The 18,777-nt window shown below is 37.5% G+C and overlaps 3 protein-coding genes and 1 long non-coding RNA gene across 7 annotated transcripts in view; 3 read left to right on the top strand and 1 right to left on the bottom strand.

Moving 5' to 3' along the window:
- The window catches only part of LOC134794327 (cytosolic purine 5'-nucleotidase), a 42,270-nt gene extending 29,161 nt beyond the window's left edge, over nt 1–13,109 (bottom strand). Inside the window, exons 1-2 of one of the 4 annotated variants that reach the window (XM_063766115.1) lie at nt 12,966–13,109; nt 12,518–12,724 (exon numbers count right to left, since the gene is read on the bottom strand). In XM_063766115.1, coding sequence (XP_063622185.1) covers nt 12,518–12,705 — 188 coding nt within the window. In that variant the 5' untranslated portion in view covers nt 12,706–12,724; nt 12,966–13,109. Of the gene's footprint in view, nt 1–2,810; nt 2,929–5,551; nt 5,878–12,517; nt 12,725–12,965 lie in introns of those variants that run through there. The other 3 variants (XM_063766114.1, XM_063766117.1, XM_063766118.1) reach the window with 3 other exon arrangements.
- The window catches only part of LOC134794343 (ATP synthase subunit s, mitochondrial), a 242,433-nt gene that overhangs the window by 170,801 nt on the left and 52,855 nt on the right, over nt 1–18,777 (top strand). The gene's annotated exons all lie outside the window — the stretch shown is intronic.
- LOC134794585 (uncharacterized) lies at nt 9,329–10,547 on the top strand. Its single transcript, XR_010144684.1, has 2 exons — nt 9,329–9,772; nt 9,925–10,547. It is a non-coding gene; the product is annotated as an uncharacterized LOC134794585 (long non-coding RNA).
- On the top strand, nt 13,514–18,689 carry LOC134794335 (BRISC complex subunit FAM175B-like). The gene is made up of 4 exons (XM_063766126.1): nt 13,514–13,747; nt 13,842–14,813; nt 17,209–17,337; nt 17,469–18,689. Exons 1-3 carry the CDS (start codon nt 13,664–13,666, stop codon nt 17,332–17,334), a joined length of 1,182 nt encoding a protein of 393 aa, XP_063622196.1. The 5' UTR covers nt 13,514–13,663; the 3' UTR covers nt 17,335–17,337; nt 17,469–18,689.

Genomic DNA, 18,777 nt, shown 5'->3' with positions numbered 1-18,777 from the left:
GCTATTAGAACTCATAAAACAGTGAGATGTTAGTTTCACAGGCACCTTATAAGATGCTCTGATCGCTTTATCAGATGGAAACGCGTGCAGAGTAAAAATATCACAAATACAATTTTTAGTTTAGTTGTTGGTGATTATTCCTAGTTTTAGGCAATTTCCCTACTACTATGCACCAGTTAATCCAGTTATAAACCGTACGTAAAAAGTACGGTTTTAATGATAATATTATGTTAGCTATTACAGTAATCATTTTAAATTGGTTGGGGTAACGTCTTTGTATTAAAACATAGTTAAAAACGTTCTTTAAAGTGTTATCTAAAATATCAGTTTATTCGGATATTTTGAGTTGGATTATCCGAATATTTTCGGATATTATTACTGGCGGATATTCGAATATTTTTAATATCCGAATATTCGGATTGCAAACCCTAATCCTAATACAGTTCACGTACAAAATCATATATGTAATAGAATACTTATATAGACATTGTTTTTAAGTTATTAGAAAATATTTTTGACGCGTAGTCTTATACGCCAAAGTAACTGTTGATGCTCAATTGTCTATGTTCCGTGCTTTCAGAACATGTCAGAAATGATGCCTCATGTAATTACATTGTTTTTACATAGATTTATAGTATCTGTAAAGCCGCCATGATATGTACATATTTGTATTTAATTGGTATATTAGAATACCGTTCGGTAAGGACCTTATATCATTTTGGAAATGAGCTGATGCTTTTCAAACTGCTAGATCGATTTCTTTGAAATAGCTGAGAAGAAAATATTTCAATAAGTACAAAGAATCACCAATTATTTTACTTACTAAACTTTTTTGAACCACCGGTACTATTGTAGCAATGTAAGGGCCACTTGCACCATTCGGAATTAACCAACTAACTTTGAGTTAACCGCTAACACAGGGTTAAACTAATAATTTGTGTTGCACCGTTAAAGGTTAAGGAAAAATTATTTACCTATATAACCCATGGAAGGGGTTGTTTTGATGAAAGTTTGCTGTGCGCAGCTAAACTATGTCAACAAAACATTATTATTCATCACGTATCCTTTGTTTTGTTTATATAATATGAAGTCATTAGCACCGGCGTGAAACAATGCACCGAATCGACGAATAGCAAACAAAGAATAACTATGTATAGCCGAGTCAAAGTGAAATCTTAGGTATGATAAAAGTGTTTTTACAGTAGGTACCGACCAGTATCATTATGTCTGAAAAATATTAATATTAATAAAAAAAAATATCTGAATTAAATCTCTCATAAACCTCATAATAATGTAAATCTCTCATCGGTCAAATATCGTATCTACATTGTTCCCCACCTCATAAGACCTGTCGTCATGTATCAGAGTTTTGGGCCCTAAGACACGCTAATTCTGGCGTCCGTTCAGTCCATCAGTCCATTCGAGTTCTGACTGATGCCAGAATGATGGAAAATGGACACGGTTACACGATCAGTCCAGACTGACAACAGACTGATAAAATTACGACACAGTCGCCGTTTGGACACAGAACGCAACACAGTCATTTAGTCTTGTCTAATATGGTGACTGACGCGAGAATGAGACGAACAGGTTACACGATCAGTCTCCTATCAGTTTTTTGTCATTCAAAATGGACTGACGAATATTATCTAAAAATTTCAAATCCAGACCATCAGTCCATCAGTCCGCGTGTTACACGATAATTCTCCCGTCAGTCTGACCAGACTGATGGACTGAACTGACGCCAGAATTAGCGTGTAACCGATGTCTAAAGGTGACGGATGAAAAGAGATTGCATGTAGCGGAGATGAGAATGTTAAGATTTTAAGATGCATGTGTGGCGTGACGAGAATGGATAGGATAATGAATTAGTATATAAGAGGAAGCCTGAAAGTTGCACCCATAACCAGAAAAAGTAAGGGCAAATCGCCTAGCGTGGTACGGGCATGTGATGCGGAGGGATGAAAGTTATGTGACGAGAAAGGTATTACGAATGAATGTGGAGGGAAGTACGAGAAGAGGAAAACCGAAGAAAAGGTGGATGGACTGTGTGAGAGATGATATGAAACGAACGCAAGTGAAAGATGATTGTTCCCCACTACCACCTGACTGATGCAGGTTTTATAAAGACGCAATTTTACAGGTGTAAACCGGCAATTAGTTAATAGTGAAGACCTATTTAGAGTCAGACCAAGCTAACTCTGCAGCGATTTTGATAGCTCAGACTGTGCAAGTGATATGTTAAACGACATAATTTCATAAAAGTTTGACGTTTAATATAACACTTGCACGGTCTGTGCTATCGAAATCGCTGAAAAGTTAGCTTGGTTTGACGACTCTATATGTCTAAAACAACACGAAGGTGATAATTATGTTATTGGGCAGTAAGTTGCCACTTACAAACAACTTAAAATACCGAGTTGAAATGTTGAATAATTCTTGATAACCCAAGTGTTTTGAGAGCACGCTTATAGACTCAAAAATAAATTGTATAACGAGTGGAAATATCTAACTAAAAAATAAAATGACTAATGCATAATGACGTTGCTTCTTGGAACGTACTTATAATCTGAGTTAACACTATACAAGGATAAACATCTCATTGAAAATACTTCAAAATGGTGCAATAACATGTTGTTCCACTTTTCTCATATAGGTAAGTTATTGAGCAAAATAACCAGCCGAAACGCTTAATGCAATCGGAAAATCGTTCCAGAATTTCACAAATAAACAAAATTATGCGTAGTCACGAACGTAAACAGAGCAATGGCACGCCAACTTTTCTTGCTGTTATCTACAGATCGTCGCACCAATAAAACACTTCACGTCCACGTTGAGGTTAATCAAGATCGTTGATACTGTAGATTATCGTGTTTCGCGAGAGTGATAAGACACGGCAAGGCGGCGGGGCGAGTGCGCGTTTACTGACGCTTGACGCCGCGACGCTGTGCCTACAAACAGTGGTAATGTCTCAATCGCTGATAGGCGAATCAAACGAACCAGCATTACCATGGCTTCGAGTTCCGTTGTCATATTGGGCAGCGCAGTTACACGGTGTGGTTAAAGTGTTTGACTCGCCCGCGTTCAGCGAGCGGTTGCAATAACATCCTAATCCCCCCTCACTCTTTATTTCCAGCGTGTACCTAGCGCCTCATTCAACAAACCAGTATGTGAGTGAACTCTGATTAAACATAATTTCTAATAAACGTCGGTCTCTTTTATACTGGTTACAAAGGAGAGTCGTTTTGTAAGGTATGGGAGAGTCAGGAGCCGCTCAGCTGATTCATTCGCAACGACAACACAACACGGCACTCCTGCAGGGTAATTCATGACACGATCCACGTTATAGGATAATTCAATATAACTCTTCCTTATTACGCGTCATTGTTCCGAATAAATAGGTAAAATGAAGCTATGCAAGAGCTAAGAGCGCAAGACGTTTTTTTGATTTTTATTGATTTCATTAGATGCTCAGGATACCCTCAATGTTAACAACAACCAGTCCTATTTGTTTCTAGCTGCATCGAACTTTATACTGTTTCTTTTTTTATTAAAACAGAAAACGTTCATAGAACGGGGGCCTGAAGCTTAAATACCTGCTTAAAATATTGATGTAAGTACAGGTGTATTAAAAAAGTTGAGTGGAATACTACTGGCCGGTACTGTACGATTATGTGTGTTTGTTGCTTAACATTATTTGTGCAAAAGGAAGCTAAAATAGAGTCCTAAATTGAGAAAAAATAAGTAAAATAACCTACTTTTCCAAGGCACGTGTTCAGAATTGCGTAAGAACCTCATTTTCCACCGGGATGCGATGCGAGAAAGGAATCAATGCTGACGATCTGCATAAAACAAACGACTGTTTTTGGGTTTTCGAGAACGGCACATCTACCTATATGGAAGGGTAACAAACGAACCCCCCGTCCATCCATATATGGAAGGGTAACAAACGAAACCCCCCGTCTATCCTTCTGTCGGTCAACTTGAATAAATGTTTCGTTTTTCAGAATAACACTTCTTAACCCGTGAAAAACTCTAGATCCGTTTTCAAATTTTCCGCAATCAAACCAACAGACAGTGGCTTAAACTTTGCTTTATAATTGTCATTAGTAACACGAAACGCATCATAATAACAGTAATTGATAGTAAACAAATTATTAACAGCAACAGGAAACTTCACACGTGGAAAAAATGACGTAAAATTCCATTATCCAATTAATGTTGAATAAACTCGGTGGCGTCATTGTCCGCCGATAAGACCCTGATGCAATGCGTGATTATATTCCACAGTTGCCCCAATTACTACTACAAATATTCAGCGCTCCTTATCATTTATGTTGTGATGTATATAGTTTTCATGAAAGTTGTGTACGTGATCGTGACCTTCTTGCTTGGATTGCATCATATGGTGCTAAAGGTCGAGAGGTAGACGTTTAAGAAGCATGAAGCGAGAGTGTGTATTTTAGCTTTTTATTCTGTATTCATACTAAAGTTAGAATTTCTTTACAACAGCAAGTAACATAACGAGACGATTTTCGACGTTGCCAATTTAATTCCGACGTACAATTTTAACTTAATTGCTTGCTTAACTGTTCTTAATAAGTACGAGTACGCGTGTATCTACTTAAAATTGGTTGTTAAATTAATGTAGCTGTATTTTCATTTCTTGTTGCAAACTCGGGGGTTGTTTGAAACTTGAAACGCAAAATTAAACTTTCTAGGAAAAGTTTATTTACGAAATGAATGAACACATTTAATGGAAACTTAGTCGAGTACCTCGGAAATATGTAGTTGCGTTCAATAAGAGGCTTTCAGGCTACTCATCGTCACATCACATTGCACGAGCGTGCTCATGGGTTAGCACGTAAAATGTAAGACATGGACGCCCGTGCAATACTGTGAAAACACTGTATAGTTTTTGACGATCGAATTTCACCCTGAATCTGTTTGCAACAGACAAACAACTTTGTGATCTAAATCACTCAAGTGTTTGAGTAAAATCTTAGGACGCGAAATACGGAGATTTTCACAGCAGACAATTCGAAGAGGAGATTTAGAACGCTCTACACGAATCGAGCGCGAATAATCTGACAACAAAGGAATGGCTGAAAAGAATGAAAGTGGAACTTCCGTTTTCTTCTCGAACTCGAACATGGTTCATTGGACTCCATTGTTAAACTTCTAACAATAAAATGCCGTGGTATTTGACTAGGTACAAGTTAAATAACTTTATACCTAGTATACCTACTCGAAATATTCGCATGGTAAATCACGAAAGATTTTTCTCATTTGTAGCGGACTTACCCCTGACGTAAGAACGTAGTATTCGTTCTTTACTAAGCAATTTCAGAAATAGAAGTCAATTACCTACCAACTTTTTAAGACTTAGTAGTTACATACTATGTATACTAGAATTAGCAGGTTATTTATTTGGCCTGGCCTTGGAATTAATAATACGAGCACGTTGACATAGAATCACGTATCGGGAACATTATTAGTTACACGCGCCAGTTTACCGGTTCATAAATACACCACACGTGCAAATGTATACCTGTGCTCGGCCGCGCGTTTGTCAAACCAACGGCTGTGCATGCTGGTGAGAGACTCCGCGTACGTGTCCAGCTCAACCTCACTTCTGTCGTTGGACGTCTTTCTCAACGGCTTGTCTATGCCCACAATGGATTTATCTGGCACTTCTACAGCTTCATCGCCGGCGTAGAACGTCACGGATGGCCGCTTCTTTTTGGAGGAGGAGTTCGCGCGTGCGCGAAGTTGCTCTGGATTCACCGTCGGCGACAGCGGATACGCACTCTCGAACGCGTCAGGCATTATTTATTTAAATTTAAATATCGAATTGGACGTGTGCGTCGTTCAAGTTTCAAGTTAGTACTGCCGGCGATTGATTTGGACTCCCGCGCAGTAAAATGACCCCCGTGGATGATAAACTCTTGCCTGATTACAGACCTTTTAACGTCATAGTAGATTTATTTATATTATAGATCAGCATATTATTCATGAGTTTGGTACGAAAATGGTATGTTAATATAATTAGCATTTTGCTGCGGTTTCGACCTCGTAACCATTTTGTATAATTAGCGTGGAAAGTGTTTTTGATATTCACGTCCCTAGCAACAGGTGAGAATGGTTATTACTGTTATTAGTTATTCTTTATTTTTATCTGCCTTATCTAGATATTATAGCGATTTTAATCAACAACTAATATTAGTGTAGATCTAAATAATATGTAGATGTACTTATCTCTTACATAGTAGGGTGCTAGGCAGAGTTCAAAGTATAATATACTGAAATGTATTAAGTATTTACCCTACAAGTTTTATTTTTAGATCTCAATATCTTTGCGAATACAGGCGATAGCATCCTGACTTTAATTCTTAATAAGCAGGCCTGCCTTGACAGCTCAATAGCAAAGTAAGTTGTAAAGAAACTTTTTACAAAAAAAAGCAAACCGACTTCAAAAAGGATGAAATAAAATATTATCCTTTTTGAAGTCTATGCGTTACCAACTGATATGTTTGAAGTCGGTGCCAAGCCAAATTTTGAAGCATACCATGATTTTGGTGCGATTCGATAAGGATGTACCTACGTTGGATTGCCTTACACGACGACAATGAACATACTTTCTGTAGGTACAGTCGACGTTAAAAATATGTTTACACTTTTCGCCTTATAACAAAGGTGTAAGGTGCAAAAGTGTAAACATATCTTTGACGTCGATTCTATCTAAGAACACACCTCAGAACACACGATCAAACCTTCTTGGCGCAGTCTGTACCATGTTTGTCGGCACATTAGTGGAAATCCAATGCATTTTTTTTCCGTCGTATTTTTTAAAGAGCATTTCTTACTAATGCTCGAACAGTCTATAGCACGCAAGTGTGAGATTGGGACTGAGTAATTTCCCGTCCCTTATCCAGAGGACTACATTTCAAAATATAAAACAATTCAAGAAATTTACCTTCTTGCCAAATTTCACCTAATGCGGTTCAGTTGTTTAGCCATGAAAAGGCGACAAAGAGGCAGACAGAATTACTTACACATTTGTAATAGTTATTAGTACAGTTCTAATGGGATTTATAGCCATAAAGCTGATTATTTTTGACTGGTATTGTTACTACTTGGTTTGGCACCGACTTCAAACATATCAGTTGGTAACGCATAGACTTCAAAAAGGATAATATTTTATTTCATCCTTTTTGAAGTCGGTTTGCTTTTTTTTGTAAAAAGTTTTTATTTTTCCATTTTTAGATTTAACGCATTGTTAAGAGCGCGACGCATGAATGAAAAACAAGATCATGTTTAACACTAAATTCGTGTACCTATTTCTTTAATAAATATGTAATCAGGAATTTTCTCGAGTCCGTCTGGGAAATTATAATTCCTGTCACTACTACACTAAATCCATCCTCCGCCCCGCCACTGACCCAATCCCTCAACGCCCCGATCACTCAACCTCACAGCGCATCAACCCCTGATCCAGGAACCCCTCGACCCTGAACCAGAAATTTTCTCGAGTCCGTCTAGGAAATTATAATTCCTGTCAACTAAATCCATCCGCCCGCCCCGCCACTGACCCAATCCCTCAGCCCCCCGATCACTCAACCTCACAGCACATCAACCCCTGATCCAGGAACCCCTCGGTCCTGAACCAGCAACCCTTCAACCGCCATTCCCCGACCCCTTAATCCCTGACCCCTTAACTCCTAACCCTAATCCCCGATCAGTAGCCTTACCAGCTTACCACGAGTTTGACATTGATATATTCGCTAGCATGTTTGTAACTTGCTTCCTATGCATCTCGCTCGTACTAACCTTAGTGTGAGCGAGATGCATAAAAAGTTACATTTAGATGCATAAGACGTTAGCGAATGTGTCAATGTCAAACTCGTGGTAAGGCTACAGTTGCAGTACATCAAATTGGTGGTTTTCGGAAGCAAATGCTCGAGTTACTTTAGAAAACCCCGAAATCACTTAACACGTGCCTTTAAAAATTGAGGAGTTCCCTCAATTCCTCATGGATTCCATCATCAGACCAGAACCAAAAATAATACGGAAACACCTTGGAGGTAACTTCTTCCAAACAAAAAAGAATTACTCAAATCGGATCACAGGTGCCGGAGTAATCGCTGAACATACTTACATTTAAAGAAATCATCATCATTATCATCAAAATAATCATCATCATCAGGTCTACTTCATCAAATTGGTGGTTTTCGGGAGAAAATGCTCGAGTTGCTTAAGAAAACGCCCAAAACACCATGCATGTGCCTTTAAAAATTGAGGAGTTCCCTCAATTCCTCATGGATCCCATCATCAGAACAGAACCAAATTAAAATGGGACCAACTCGGAGGTAGCTCCTTTCAAACAAAAAAAGAATTACTCAAATCGGACTACGGATGTCGGAGTAATCGGTGAACGTACATAGAAAAAAAAAAAGAAAAAAATAGCCACAACCGAATACAGAACCTCCTCCTTCTATGAAATCTAAGTCGGTTAAAAAGACATAATTTTTCTAAAAATTTAGGGCTAGAGCCTCAAAAATAACATCAAAATATTTTAGACCGGGAGATAGTGACACATTTTACTGGGTCATTTGTACCAGTATGGCGGTTCGTCAGGGGTCTAAGTACGTAATGAAGGAAAGAAAAATGATGGTCATAGCGCTGGTACCGGCGGCCCAATCGCGTGGGCGTTTGTCGAACGTGTCGGATAAAATACGAGTGTCGAACGATTTGTTCCACAAAAATCCTCGTATTTTCCGATAGTCCATAAAAAAGAAGTAGGCGGTAGCGTAATGCCATACTTCTCCGGTGTGACTTACAGCCCGCCATACTGAGGCGAACACATTCATTAAAAAAAAAACAATTCAATCATTTGTGCCAAGCTAATTTTTACATTTCTCTGAGCTATGTCGAAAATATAGAGTGCAAGTAAAGAATTGGCCAATTTCTCATATACCACCGAGAGTAATGGTCCCATAATATACTGATAATAATTAGTAGATACACTTACGCAAGCCTAACCTTTGTTTGTTGGATCTTTATCTGTTTGGCATGTATTTGAGCGACCAATTTGACGTACTGTGTCGTCTTATCAACCTAGTGGAATATTTTCAGTACAATTTAGTTTGTTACTAAACAAAACACATTAGTAAAATTATTAGTGTCCAACCGTGGTTTCCGTAGATTTCGGCATAAAATTCATGTTTAGGCCGAAGGATCGGTTTCGACCGAAACTAAAGCAAAACCGAACCATCGGTTTCGCCAAAAATCCGGTTTGTTTGTCCGGTGCACAAACGTGCGCCACAATTAGTACAGTCATTATATCCAAAAAACCGACCCTACCCGTGAATAATTAGTTCTTGGATTTTTTTTTCGTAGGTCCCTCGGGGGGGTCACTGGGAGTGTAAATTCAAAAAGTAGGCTTTATCAGGCTCCTGCGTATATTCGAAAAATGATTTTTTTCCAAAAAAACGGGTTTTCTTCAATAACTCGGCTATTTTTGATTTTACAGTAAAACCGTAAGGACAAAAATTGTAGGAAATTTGATTCTCTACAAGTTAGTCCAGTCATTATATCCAAAAAAACCGACCCTTCCCGTGAATAATCAGTTCTTGGATTTTTTTTTCGTACGTCTCTAGGGGGAATCACTGGGAGTGTAAATTCAAAAAGTAGACTGAATCAGAGTCCTGTGTATATTCGAAAAACGGTTTTTCTTGAATAACTCGGTCATTTTTGATTTTACAGTAAAACCGTGAGGACAAAAATTTTAGAAAATTTGATTCTCTACAAGTTTTTTCCCTTCATTTATGCCGTAAAGTTGAAAATAAACGAGATAATGATATTTCGAATTTGTCGCATTTTTTTAGGTCCAATTCAAAAAATATCGTTTTGGTGGAAAAAAAGTTCGAACAAAAATTGTTCAGAATTTGATTCTCTACAACTTTGTTTCCCTTCATTTATGCCTTAAAGCGTAGAACATAGGAGATAATGATAATATTTTGAATTTGTCGCGTTTTTCAGGTTTAATTTCTAAAATATCGATTTTGGGGGAAAGAAGGTGGGAACCAAAATTGTTCAGAATTTGATTCTCTACAAGTTTAGTCCTCTTCATTTATGTCGTAAAGTTGAAAATAAACGAGATGTTGAAAATATTTTGAATTTGTCGCTTTTTTCAAATTTTATTTCCAAACTATCGATCCTAGAAGAAAAATTGTGAGGAACAAACTTGTAGAGAATCAAATTTTCTAAAATTTTTGTCCTCACGGTTTTACTGTAAAATCAAAAATGACCGAGTTATTAAAAAAAAACCGTTTTTCGAATATACACAGGACCCTGATTCAGTCTACTTTTTGAATTTACACTCCCAGTGATTCCCCCGAGGGACGTACGAAAAAAAAATCCAAGAACTGATTATTCACGGGAAGGGTCGGTTTTTTGGATATAATGACTGGACTAACTTGTAGAGAATCAAATTTCCTACAATTTTTGTCCTTACGGTTTTACTGTAAAATCAAAAATGGCCGAGTTGTTGAAGAAAAACCGCTTTTTAAAAAAAAAACCGTTTTTCGAATATACGCAGGAGCCTGATTCAGCCTACTTTTTGAATTTACACTCCCAGTGACCCCCCCGAGGGACCTACGAAAAAAAAATCCAAGAACTAATTATTCACGGGTCAAAATCTATAATGACTGTACTAAATAGAGAATGGACCATGGGCAACTTTGTATGGAGCCTGGACCCAACGCCAACAGAAATGAGAGTAAGGTCATTAGAAAGGTATTTCTATGTACTTCATTTTTAGGGTTCCGTACCCAAAAGGTAAAACGGGACCCTATTACTAAGACTTCGCTGTCCGTCCGTCCGTCCGTCCGTCCGTCTGTCTGTCATCTGGGCCTCCCATACAACAAACATGATTTTTGACCGAAGTTAAGCAACGTCGGGAGTGTTCAGTACTTGGATGGGTGACCGTTTTTTCTTTGCTTTTTTTTTTCGTTTTTTTTTTTGCATTATGGTACGGAACCCTTCGTGCGCGAGTCCGACTCGCACTTGCCCGGTTTTTTTTCTATGGGCACCAATCGGAATTCCATTGCAGAACTGAGATATTGGTATTTTAGCCAAAATGTCGTCACCCTTATTACCTAGGCAATAGAGTCCAAGTAAGTAAATTAATAGCAGCAGGGTAGATGTTCGCGCACCGCCGGGCGAGCACACTGAATGATTTGCCGCGCTCGCCCGGCGGTGGACTCTATTGCCTAGGTAATAAGGGTGACGACATTTTGACTAATATACCAAATTCTCAGTTCTGCAATGGAATTCCGCTTGGTGCCCATAGAACGAAATGAAGTACAGAAAAATACCTATCTAATGACCTAACTCTCAACTCTGTAGGTTTTGGGGAATTTTGATGCATAGTCCTTTGTATTTTTTTTACATTTTCCTTCATTAATATTTTTATTTTCACTGTAAAATAAAATTAAAAATTTTGTGGAATATACAAAGCAAGTTCTGTAAATTGACACCCCACTTGACCTAGTAACTAGACTTTAAATAAAAATTGGATATTTGTCTGATGAAACTTCTTTCTATTAATTCATGTTGTATAAAAACTTTAGGATTGTCTTCAGTTCTGTGAGGCTCTTCCTAAATTTTCTAATGTTAATAATTGTTTATTTGTCATTTCAGTTTGAAACAATTCCTCTTTTTGTTAGTGAGTGGAGAGTCAAAGTAAGAATGGCTTAAATTGTGAATGCTCCAAGTCTTAGGAAAAAAATATCGAAAATAACCAATATGTCACAATTGATATGATGACAACCAGTAAATACATAATCTAGTAGGTTGTTTATCACTAGACATCAAAATCTATCAGGCATAATTTATTGACAGCGAGTTCCTATATTGATCAATTAAATTATCAATAAATTATGCCCCCTAGATTCCAATGTCTGTTTATCACCAAGTTGAATATTGTACAAAAATGTTTTATTTGACTTTCTCTCTCATGATATTCAATGTCAAAATGATAAAATATTATCTGGGCAAACACATACATGATACCACTATCTAATTTTATTACTATTTTGCTTGGCAACAAAATACAAGTGATCTTTTGTGTTTTAAAAATACTTGAAAGTAATATGAGTTGATTCATAGACATCAAACCTATTTCTCCGAGTATCAGAATTGCTGGTTGATCATCAACAATAAAAAAACCAAGTAGCTGAACCACTAATTGAAAAAGGTGGCCTCAAAATCTATTGTACTATATGGACGTGGACTAACCCCCATATTCATAAAACTTTACAGGCCTGATTTAGTTAAATTATGTTTTATCCCTTTCTTACAAATACACAAGTCAAAATGACAGATAAAGACAAACGATTATCAGCTAATTGAGGTTTGTAGCGCATTTATGAATAAGGGGGTTAATACTTTGCTCAAGTTGGTTAGCAGCTGACTGTGCTAATGGTAAATTATGTAATAAAATAGAAAAACATACCTGTGTTCTGCACGCCGGTAGTACTTTTTCGACATGTGCTTGTCTGGAGTGGTCACACTTTCTTTAGCTTTAGATTCATCCATAGTTGAAAGTCGGTTAAGAGGAAACTTATACTTCAAAGTAAAATGCGAGTATAAAAATCTTGGGTATTTCTTCGGCAGAACCACTATTTTCGTAAGCCTAAACATACAGTTTAGGGCTTTGTACCTTAAAAAAAAACAGACATTAGAATATGAGCGCGGCCAGATATACTTGTACTTTTTTGTTTGCAAAATCATCAGCCAGATAAATAAGTTTCCTGCTATTATCTTACTTATGTACTCATATAGTTTAACCAGATATTACTAGATAGTAATCTCTGTATGTTTATGCAATGTCGTTCAAAAATAAATACTAATTTTAGCTTTTCGAAGCTGACGCACTGACAAATAAAAGCAACATGACTTACCTATTTAAAACCTTTTTTCATCTCATTTAAAAATCAACACTGTTCAAATTATTTCAATAAAGCTATTATTATAATTAACTTGAATAACAATTTAAATACATACGCAATCTCTTCAGTTTCAGTAATATTCTACTGTGCTGTGCATTAAACTGAACTGACAGAAGAATGAAGACAGACGAAATCACAGACTAAAAACGGCGACTGCGAGTGCGACCACAGACTGCGTATTATAGCTGTAACAGCTGTAACGGACGGGCCATCAGGTAAACCGGACCGCGATCTTTATCCGGTCAGCATATCTCTTTCTCGCTCTCACTTATAGCTAGTAAGGCGGACCAACTTCTGTCTAGCTCTCTTACTGTCAACGAAAATGTAAAATATATAAAATCCAAAAGTAGGAGCAACGAATTCAATCGATCGATCAAATCATGCTGCAATGAGGCCAATTAAATTGCATGTCACTTGTCGCAACGTTTGTAGAAGCCTTAACATGTATTTCGGGCTGCAGTCTATGCAATATTTAAAAAAGTGAGATGTCAAATTGTCAACCAAAAACGTCACATTTTTCACATTTCGCGTCATTTTTAATAAAGTAGAAAAATAAATAAGCAAATACATAAATAACTTATTTCTTCAACAGTGGTTGCATAGAACTTAACCTGCTCAAGTGCCATATAATTAATGAGTTATTGCTCAACATGGCATATACCGAAAAAGTGTCACTGAGCGGCACTGCATTATCCTTTTTGTTATACGAATGTGTAAATTCAGTAAATTGCCAGGTAACTTTAACTACAGCTTTTTGAAAGTACACTATAGTCAAATTATACGTTTCATTTAGAAAAGTGTTTTACCTTGTGCATATTTTGTTTGCAGGAGGGATTTCTGGTTGGGGACGTGACTTCTGAAATAACTAATCACATATCTGACTCACAAAGCGATAATGCCCGGTTGGACACTCAAATAGTCATAAGAACTGTCCTGCCTCTACCCTCGGTGTCCTTGTTTTACCTCCCAACCGGTAGAATAAAGGAGGATGTACTATCAAACTTACTTTCAAACACCGCAAATGAGATTGTTGGTTGGTACAAATACCGAAAGAATAGTTCGGTTAAACCTACGTTTAGAGATAGATTAATATCCAAGGGACTGCAAAAGTATTTTGAAAAGCATCATGGAAGAAAAAACTTTGCCACCTGCATATTATCCAGCAAAACTTCATCTTCTGCATCAACACACACATTTACCTACAGATTTGGTAAAATCAATTGCTTTGACATTTATGAATACATCGAGGATGTGACAGCAAATCTGGGGGAGAGGTTGACGGGCTACAAGAAGCCCCACAGGTTGTCACCGCATAGCATTTTCAATAAAATTGTAAAGGACAGCAATGTGCAAAGTAGCAGCACAACAGAAGCAATTCTAAGGATACAGGAGGCAGTAGATGTCCGGCTTCTTAGGGAGGCTCGATTAGCAGCTAAGAATGAATGCACAATCAGAGAGCTAGAAGCTGAAATTAAACAAATGAATGCTATTCTGTCTGACAAGCAATGTGAAGACCTGCAAGTGAGCTATAATAAAAGTTTAGAGGAGAAGTTCATGAACAGAGAGAGAGAGATGGCTGAAGCATGTGTGCAAGCACTGGCTACACCTTCACGGGTGGACATTTTGAGTGTCCCAAATGTTCTGCTCCATAGTAACAACCTGACTGAGTGTGACAACCCTCCTCCATCTAGCAATGAGGCTGAGAGAAGTTCCAGCCCTATACTAATATCAAGTTCAGTGAAACAGCCCAAGTTAAGTTATGCAGCTGCTTCGAAGACAAGCACACAGCCATCAACAAGTGTAAGTATGATCACAGATTATATAATAGTTCTTATGAACAGATACTTATCTCTCAAAGAAAATGCAAATACCTACCGTTTTGATTTATTTATTATTTATTATTATAGCCTTTTCTTCCATATCCATTTTTAGTTTAACTTTGTATTTTTGAACTTGTTGTTTTATTTATTTATATGGATCCCTCTCTGGGTGAAAGCCTCCTCCAGTTTTTTCCATCTTTCTCTGTTTTCTCCTGTCTCCATCCAATGTTTTCCGGCTAATTGGGTAATGTCTTCGGACCAGCGTTTCTTCGGCCTGCCGGGGGGGCGTTTTCCGTGTGGTCCCTTCCATTTTGTGGTTTGTATGGTCCATCTTTTGTCTGTCATGCGGGCTACATGGCCTGCCCAGTTCCACTTAAGCTTGAGAGCATGGGTAAGAGCGTCAGAGCATCGGTTACCTTGGTTTTTTCTCTGATTCTTATGTGTCTTATTTTGTATATTTTCCGCAGCCCCGTCATACTTCTCTCCATAGCTCTCTGCGTAGTTCTTATTTTCTCCTTCACTTTGTTGGTGTATACCCATGTTTGTGACCGTTTTGATACCTACATAAAAATGCAATGAGTGACCTTCAACGCGCTGCTCCCGCGCCGCGCACACCGCACAAACGCTAGGGCTGCTGGCGCTTAGAAATGATAAATAAATACCTACTTAAACAACGAGTGAAATAAAAGAAAAGCTAAATCTTAAATTATACCTAATATTCCGTTTATGCGTTAGTGTTTGCGAAATACTCATTTTTAGGGTTCCGTACCCAAAGGGTAAAACGGGACCCTATTACTAAGACTCCGCTGTCCGTCCGTCCGTCCGTCCGTCCGTCCGTCTGTCCGTCTGTCCGTCCGTCCGTCCGTCCGTCCGTCCGTCTGTCCGTCCGTCCGTCCGTCCGTCCGTCCGTCCGTCCGTCCGTCCGTCCGTCTGTCACCAGGCTGTATCTCGTGATCTGTGATAGCTAGACAGCAGAAATTTTCACAGATGATGTATTTCTGTTGCCGCTATAACAACAAATACTAAAAACAGAATAACATAAAGATTTAAGTGGGGTTCCCATACAACAAACGTGATTTATGACCAAAGTTAAGCAACGTCGTTTTTATAGATAATGGTACGGAACCCTTCGTGTGCGAGTCCGACTCGCACTTGCCCGGTTTTTAAAGGTCATATGTCCCTGCAGTAACCGCAGTGTTTACGCCGTTTTATATAAACCGCGCAATGATCCCATCAAGAATTAGTTATAAAACTTCGTGTAATTTAAAACCAGATACAGATTTATCGTACGCAATAAAGAAAAATAATAGATAACCCATGGATACAGGTAATTCATTATAAGTTAACCAGAGCATTATGAGTAGGTACTTTCTGGTGTAAAGTTAAGTTACTGTCGTTAAAATAAGCATTTACCAAAATAAATTGAAAATTTGCTACCTATTTCAAATAGATAGATATACGAGAATGTATAACTATACATTTGTCGTAATAAACATTACATGTTTAATTAAAGAAATTTAATAGTACCTATGTAGCTTGTAACTATCGTAAAATTGACAGTGCGACGCGCGGTGACGTGCGTGCGTGAGCGCACACACCAACTGGCTTGCTTTTCTACTGTGAACGGTAACAGATCGTAGGTATAAATCCGAGCTCGCGCGGAGAGTCCATAGGCCTGGTATGATTAAAACATTTACCTGCTAGAGCAAAGTTCATTTTTAATTTAAAATGCAGAAAAAAATTTACCCCCTTATTCATAAACGTTTACTAAAGTTAACAAGCCGATAATAATCGTTTGTCCCTTTCCATCATACCAATACGTCGGAAAGGGACAAACGATTATTATCGGCTTGTCAACTTTAGTAAACGTTTATGAATAAGGGGGTTAATTATTAACAAAACATTAATTTCATGTAATTTCTTGCTTAATGTTTTTGCTCAGAATTTAATGTAGTTATATTATATCATTTGGAAATGATGAGGAAACTTAATCCCCAATTAGTTTAAGGGTTTTTAGTTTAAGTCTTGCTCAATAATAATAAATAACCATTTGTGGCTTTCCACACAGTAGGGTCCTTATGATTCAAGTGCAATAAGGGCCATTTTATCTGAAATTCCAACAGAAATTTTGATAGAATGGCCCTTATTGCAGATGAAGCATAAGGACCACCTGATGAAAAGTCACATTTTCCCTCTCTTTCGTTCTATCTATCAATCCAAATCAATAAATTGATAAAATTTTATTTTAATAGCCGGATCCACACTGAGTTGCATCGGCTGAGGCGGCCCGCGCGAGGCACGTCTACACTGGCAGTTTCCTCGCGCGTATGCTCTCTCTCTGTGTAGACCCGGCTAATACTGTATTTTGCTTTCAGAAATCAAACAACCACATTGAAGACCTGATAAGTTTTGATGTGGATGATAACAAAGTAAACAACACGAAAACCATCGTCATCAATGATGATATGAAACATTTAGGTGAAAGTTCCCCAGAGTGGTAGATGGTCAGTACCAGTGCCTTATACTATAGCATTAAGTTTCCCTCTACTTTTTTAATCATACCTACACTTTATAGGTGGACCAAATACTGACATTCATGCTTTTTACATCTTTAATATCTGTGTTAAATTTAAAGGTCTGATGAGTGTTGTGGCAGTCATCGGAAAGTCTTGCCAACGACACCAACGACGGCTACAGCCACAGCCGACAGCTTCGCCAATGCAATAGGGACTTATGCGGGACTCCATAAAGTTCAATTCGCTTAAATAATCGTGATTGCCTGGCGTCCAGACCACGGCATATTACTTCGTCGTCTGGTGTTCAAAAAAATTAATTATCAATTCTCTTAGTGTCAGTATTTGGGACACACAGATAAAGTACTCTTAGTTATTTGAAATATTACTTGTTCCATTGTTTCATGATTTGTTAATTCTGTTCGTAAATACAAAACAAATCTTCTCATTACATTGATGTTGAAAGTTGTTACTTAGAATCTAATGATCGTTTTTACATATTTCGTGTACATATCTTAGTTATTGCTGTTACGGCCGTTAAAATATATCTGCTTTTACATTTAATGCGCTCGCAAACTCATACTCGCTACGTAGTTATAAGACTTATTTTCTTCTTTGAACTACATAATTATATTCAAATTTTATTTTGAAGCAAAGGCCAGTTTGCAAAATACCATCACTCAACACCATGATTTGCAAATTCTTATTTGAGCACTTAAACCAATGAGCCGTAGGGCAATAAAGATAAAGCGAGAAAGCTGCATCGCATCGCTAGAGGCCGCAAGTGCCAGGGAGATGGCCAGCTTAATGATTATGAGTTTATGACTCTGTACGTTGATTTTGGCCCCACAATAGTTATCTGTGATGTTCATCATCATCATTTTAGCCTTCTATCGCCCGCTGCTGGGCATAGGCCTCTTCGCGTCGCCACTTACGGTACTGAGCCAGTCTCATCCAGAATGTTAACGTAGAATATATTTTTATTTAGAGACGTCTAAAAAAGTAATTTAAGGGAGACTTATTTTATCATTATGGACCTGTCAGTTTAACCTAACCCATAATGATACCACGTGTTAAGAATGTATTTCCACTATTATATATCACAATGCTATTCATATAGCTATTAAGAATACAAGATTATTCATATTTAAGTTTAAGTTTGTTTACTTAATTTGATTACCATTAGCTATTATACCACTAGTATTTAATTATCGATATATAGTTGAACATGTACAAGATATTTTTGTAATTATTTGTTTATGAAACTCTAAACTTATGTTTTATTTCAACTATTGTTAATTTTCTCTTCGCTCAATTATAATGAAACAAGAAATTAATATGAATATGGTTTATTTAATTATAGTTTTTAAATAAAGTATAAAAACTAAAAATAATTGGCAAGGAATGGCAATGGCACAGGAATGTTACTCA

This window comes from Cydia splendana, chromosome 10 (assembly GCF_910591565.1).
Source record: "Cydia splendana chromosome 10, ilCydSple1.2, whole genome shotgun sequence".
Taxonomy (NCBI): domain Eukaryota; kingdom Metazoa; phylum Arthropoda; class Insecta; order Lepidoptera; family Tortricidae; genus Cydia; species Cydia splendana.
Note: the sequence above shows the minus strand (reverse complement) of the source record. Positions and strands in the feature narration are given on the sequence as shown.

Coding starts and splice junctions, on each gene's coding strand:
- LOC134794335 (XM_063766126.1), top strand. CDS start 13,664: ATGGCATATACCGAAAAAGTGTCACTGAGCGGCACTGCATTATCCTTT. Junction 13,748..13,841: donor TAAATTCAGTAAATTGCCAG/GTAACTTTAACT, acceptor TTTTGTTTGCAG/GAGGGATTTCTGGTTGGGGA. Junction 14,814..17,208: donor GCACACAGCCATCAACAAGT/GTAAGTATGATC, acceptor TTTTGCTTTCAG/AAATCAAACAACCACATTGA.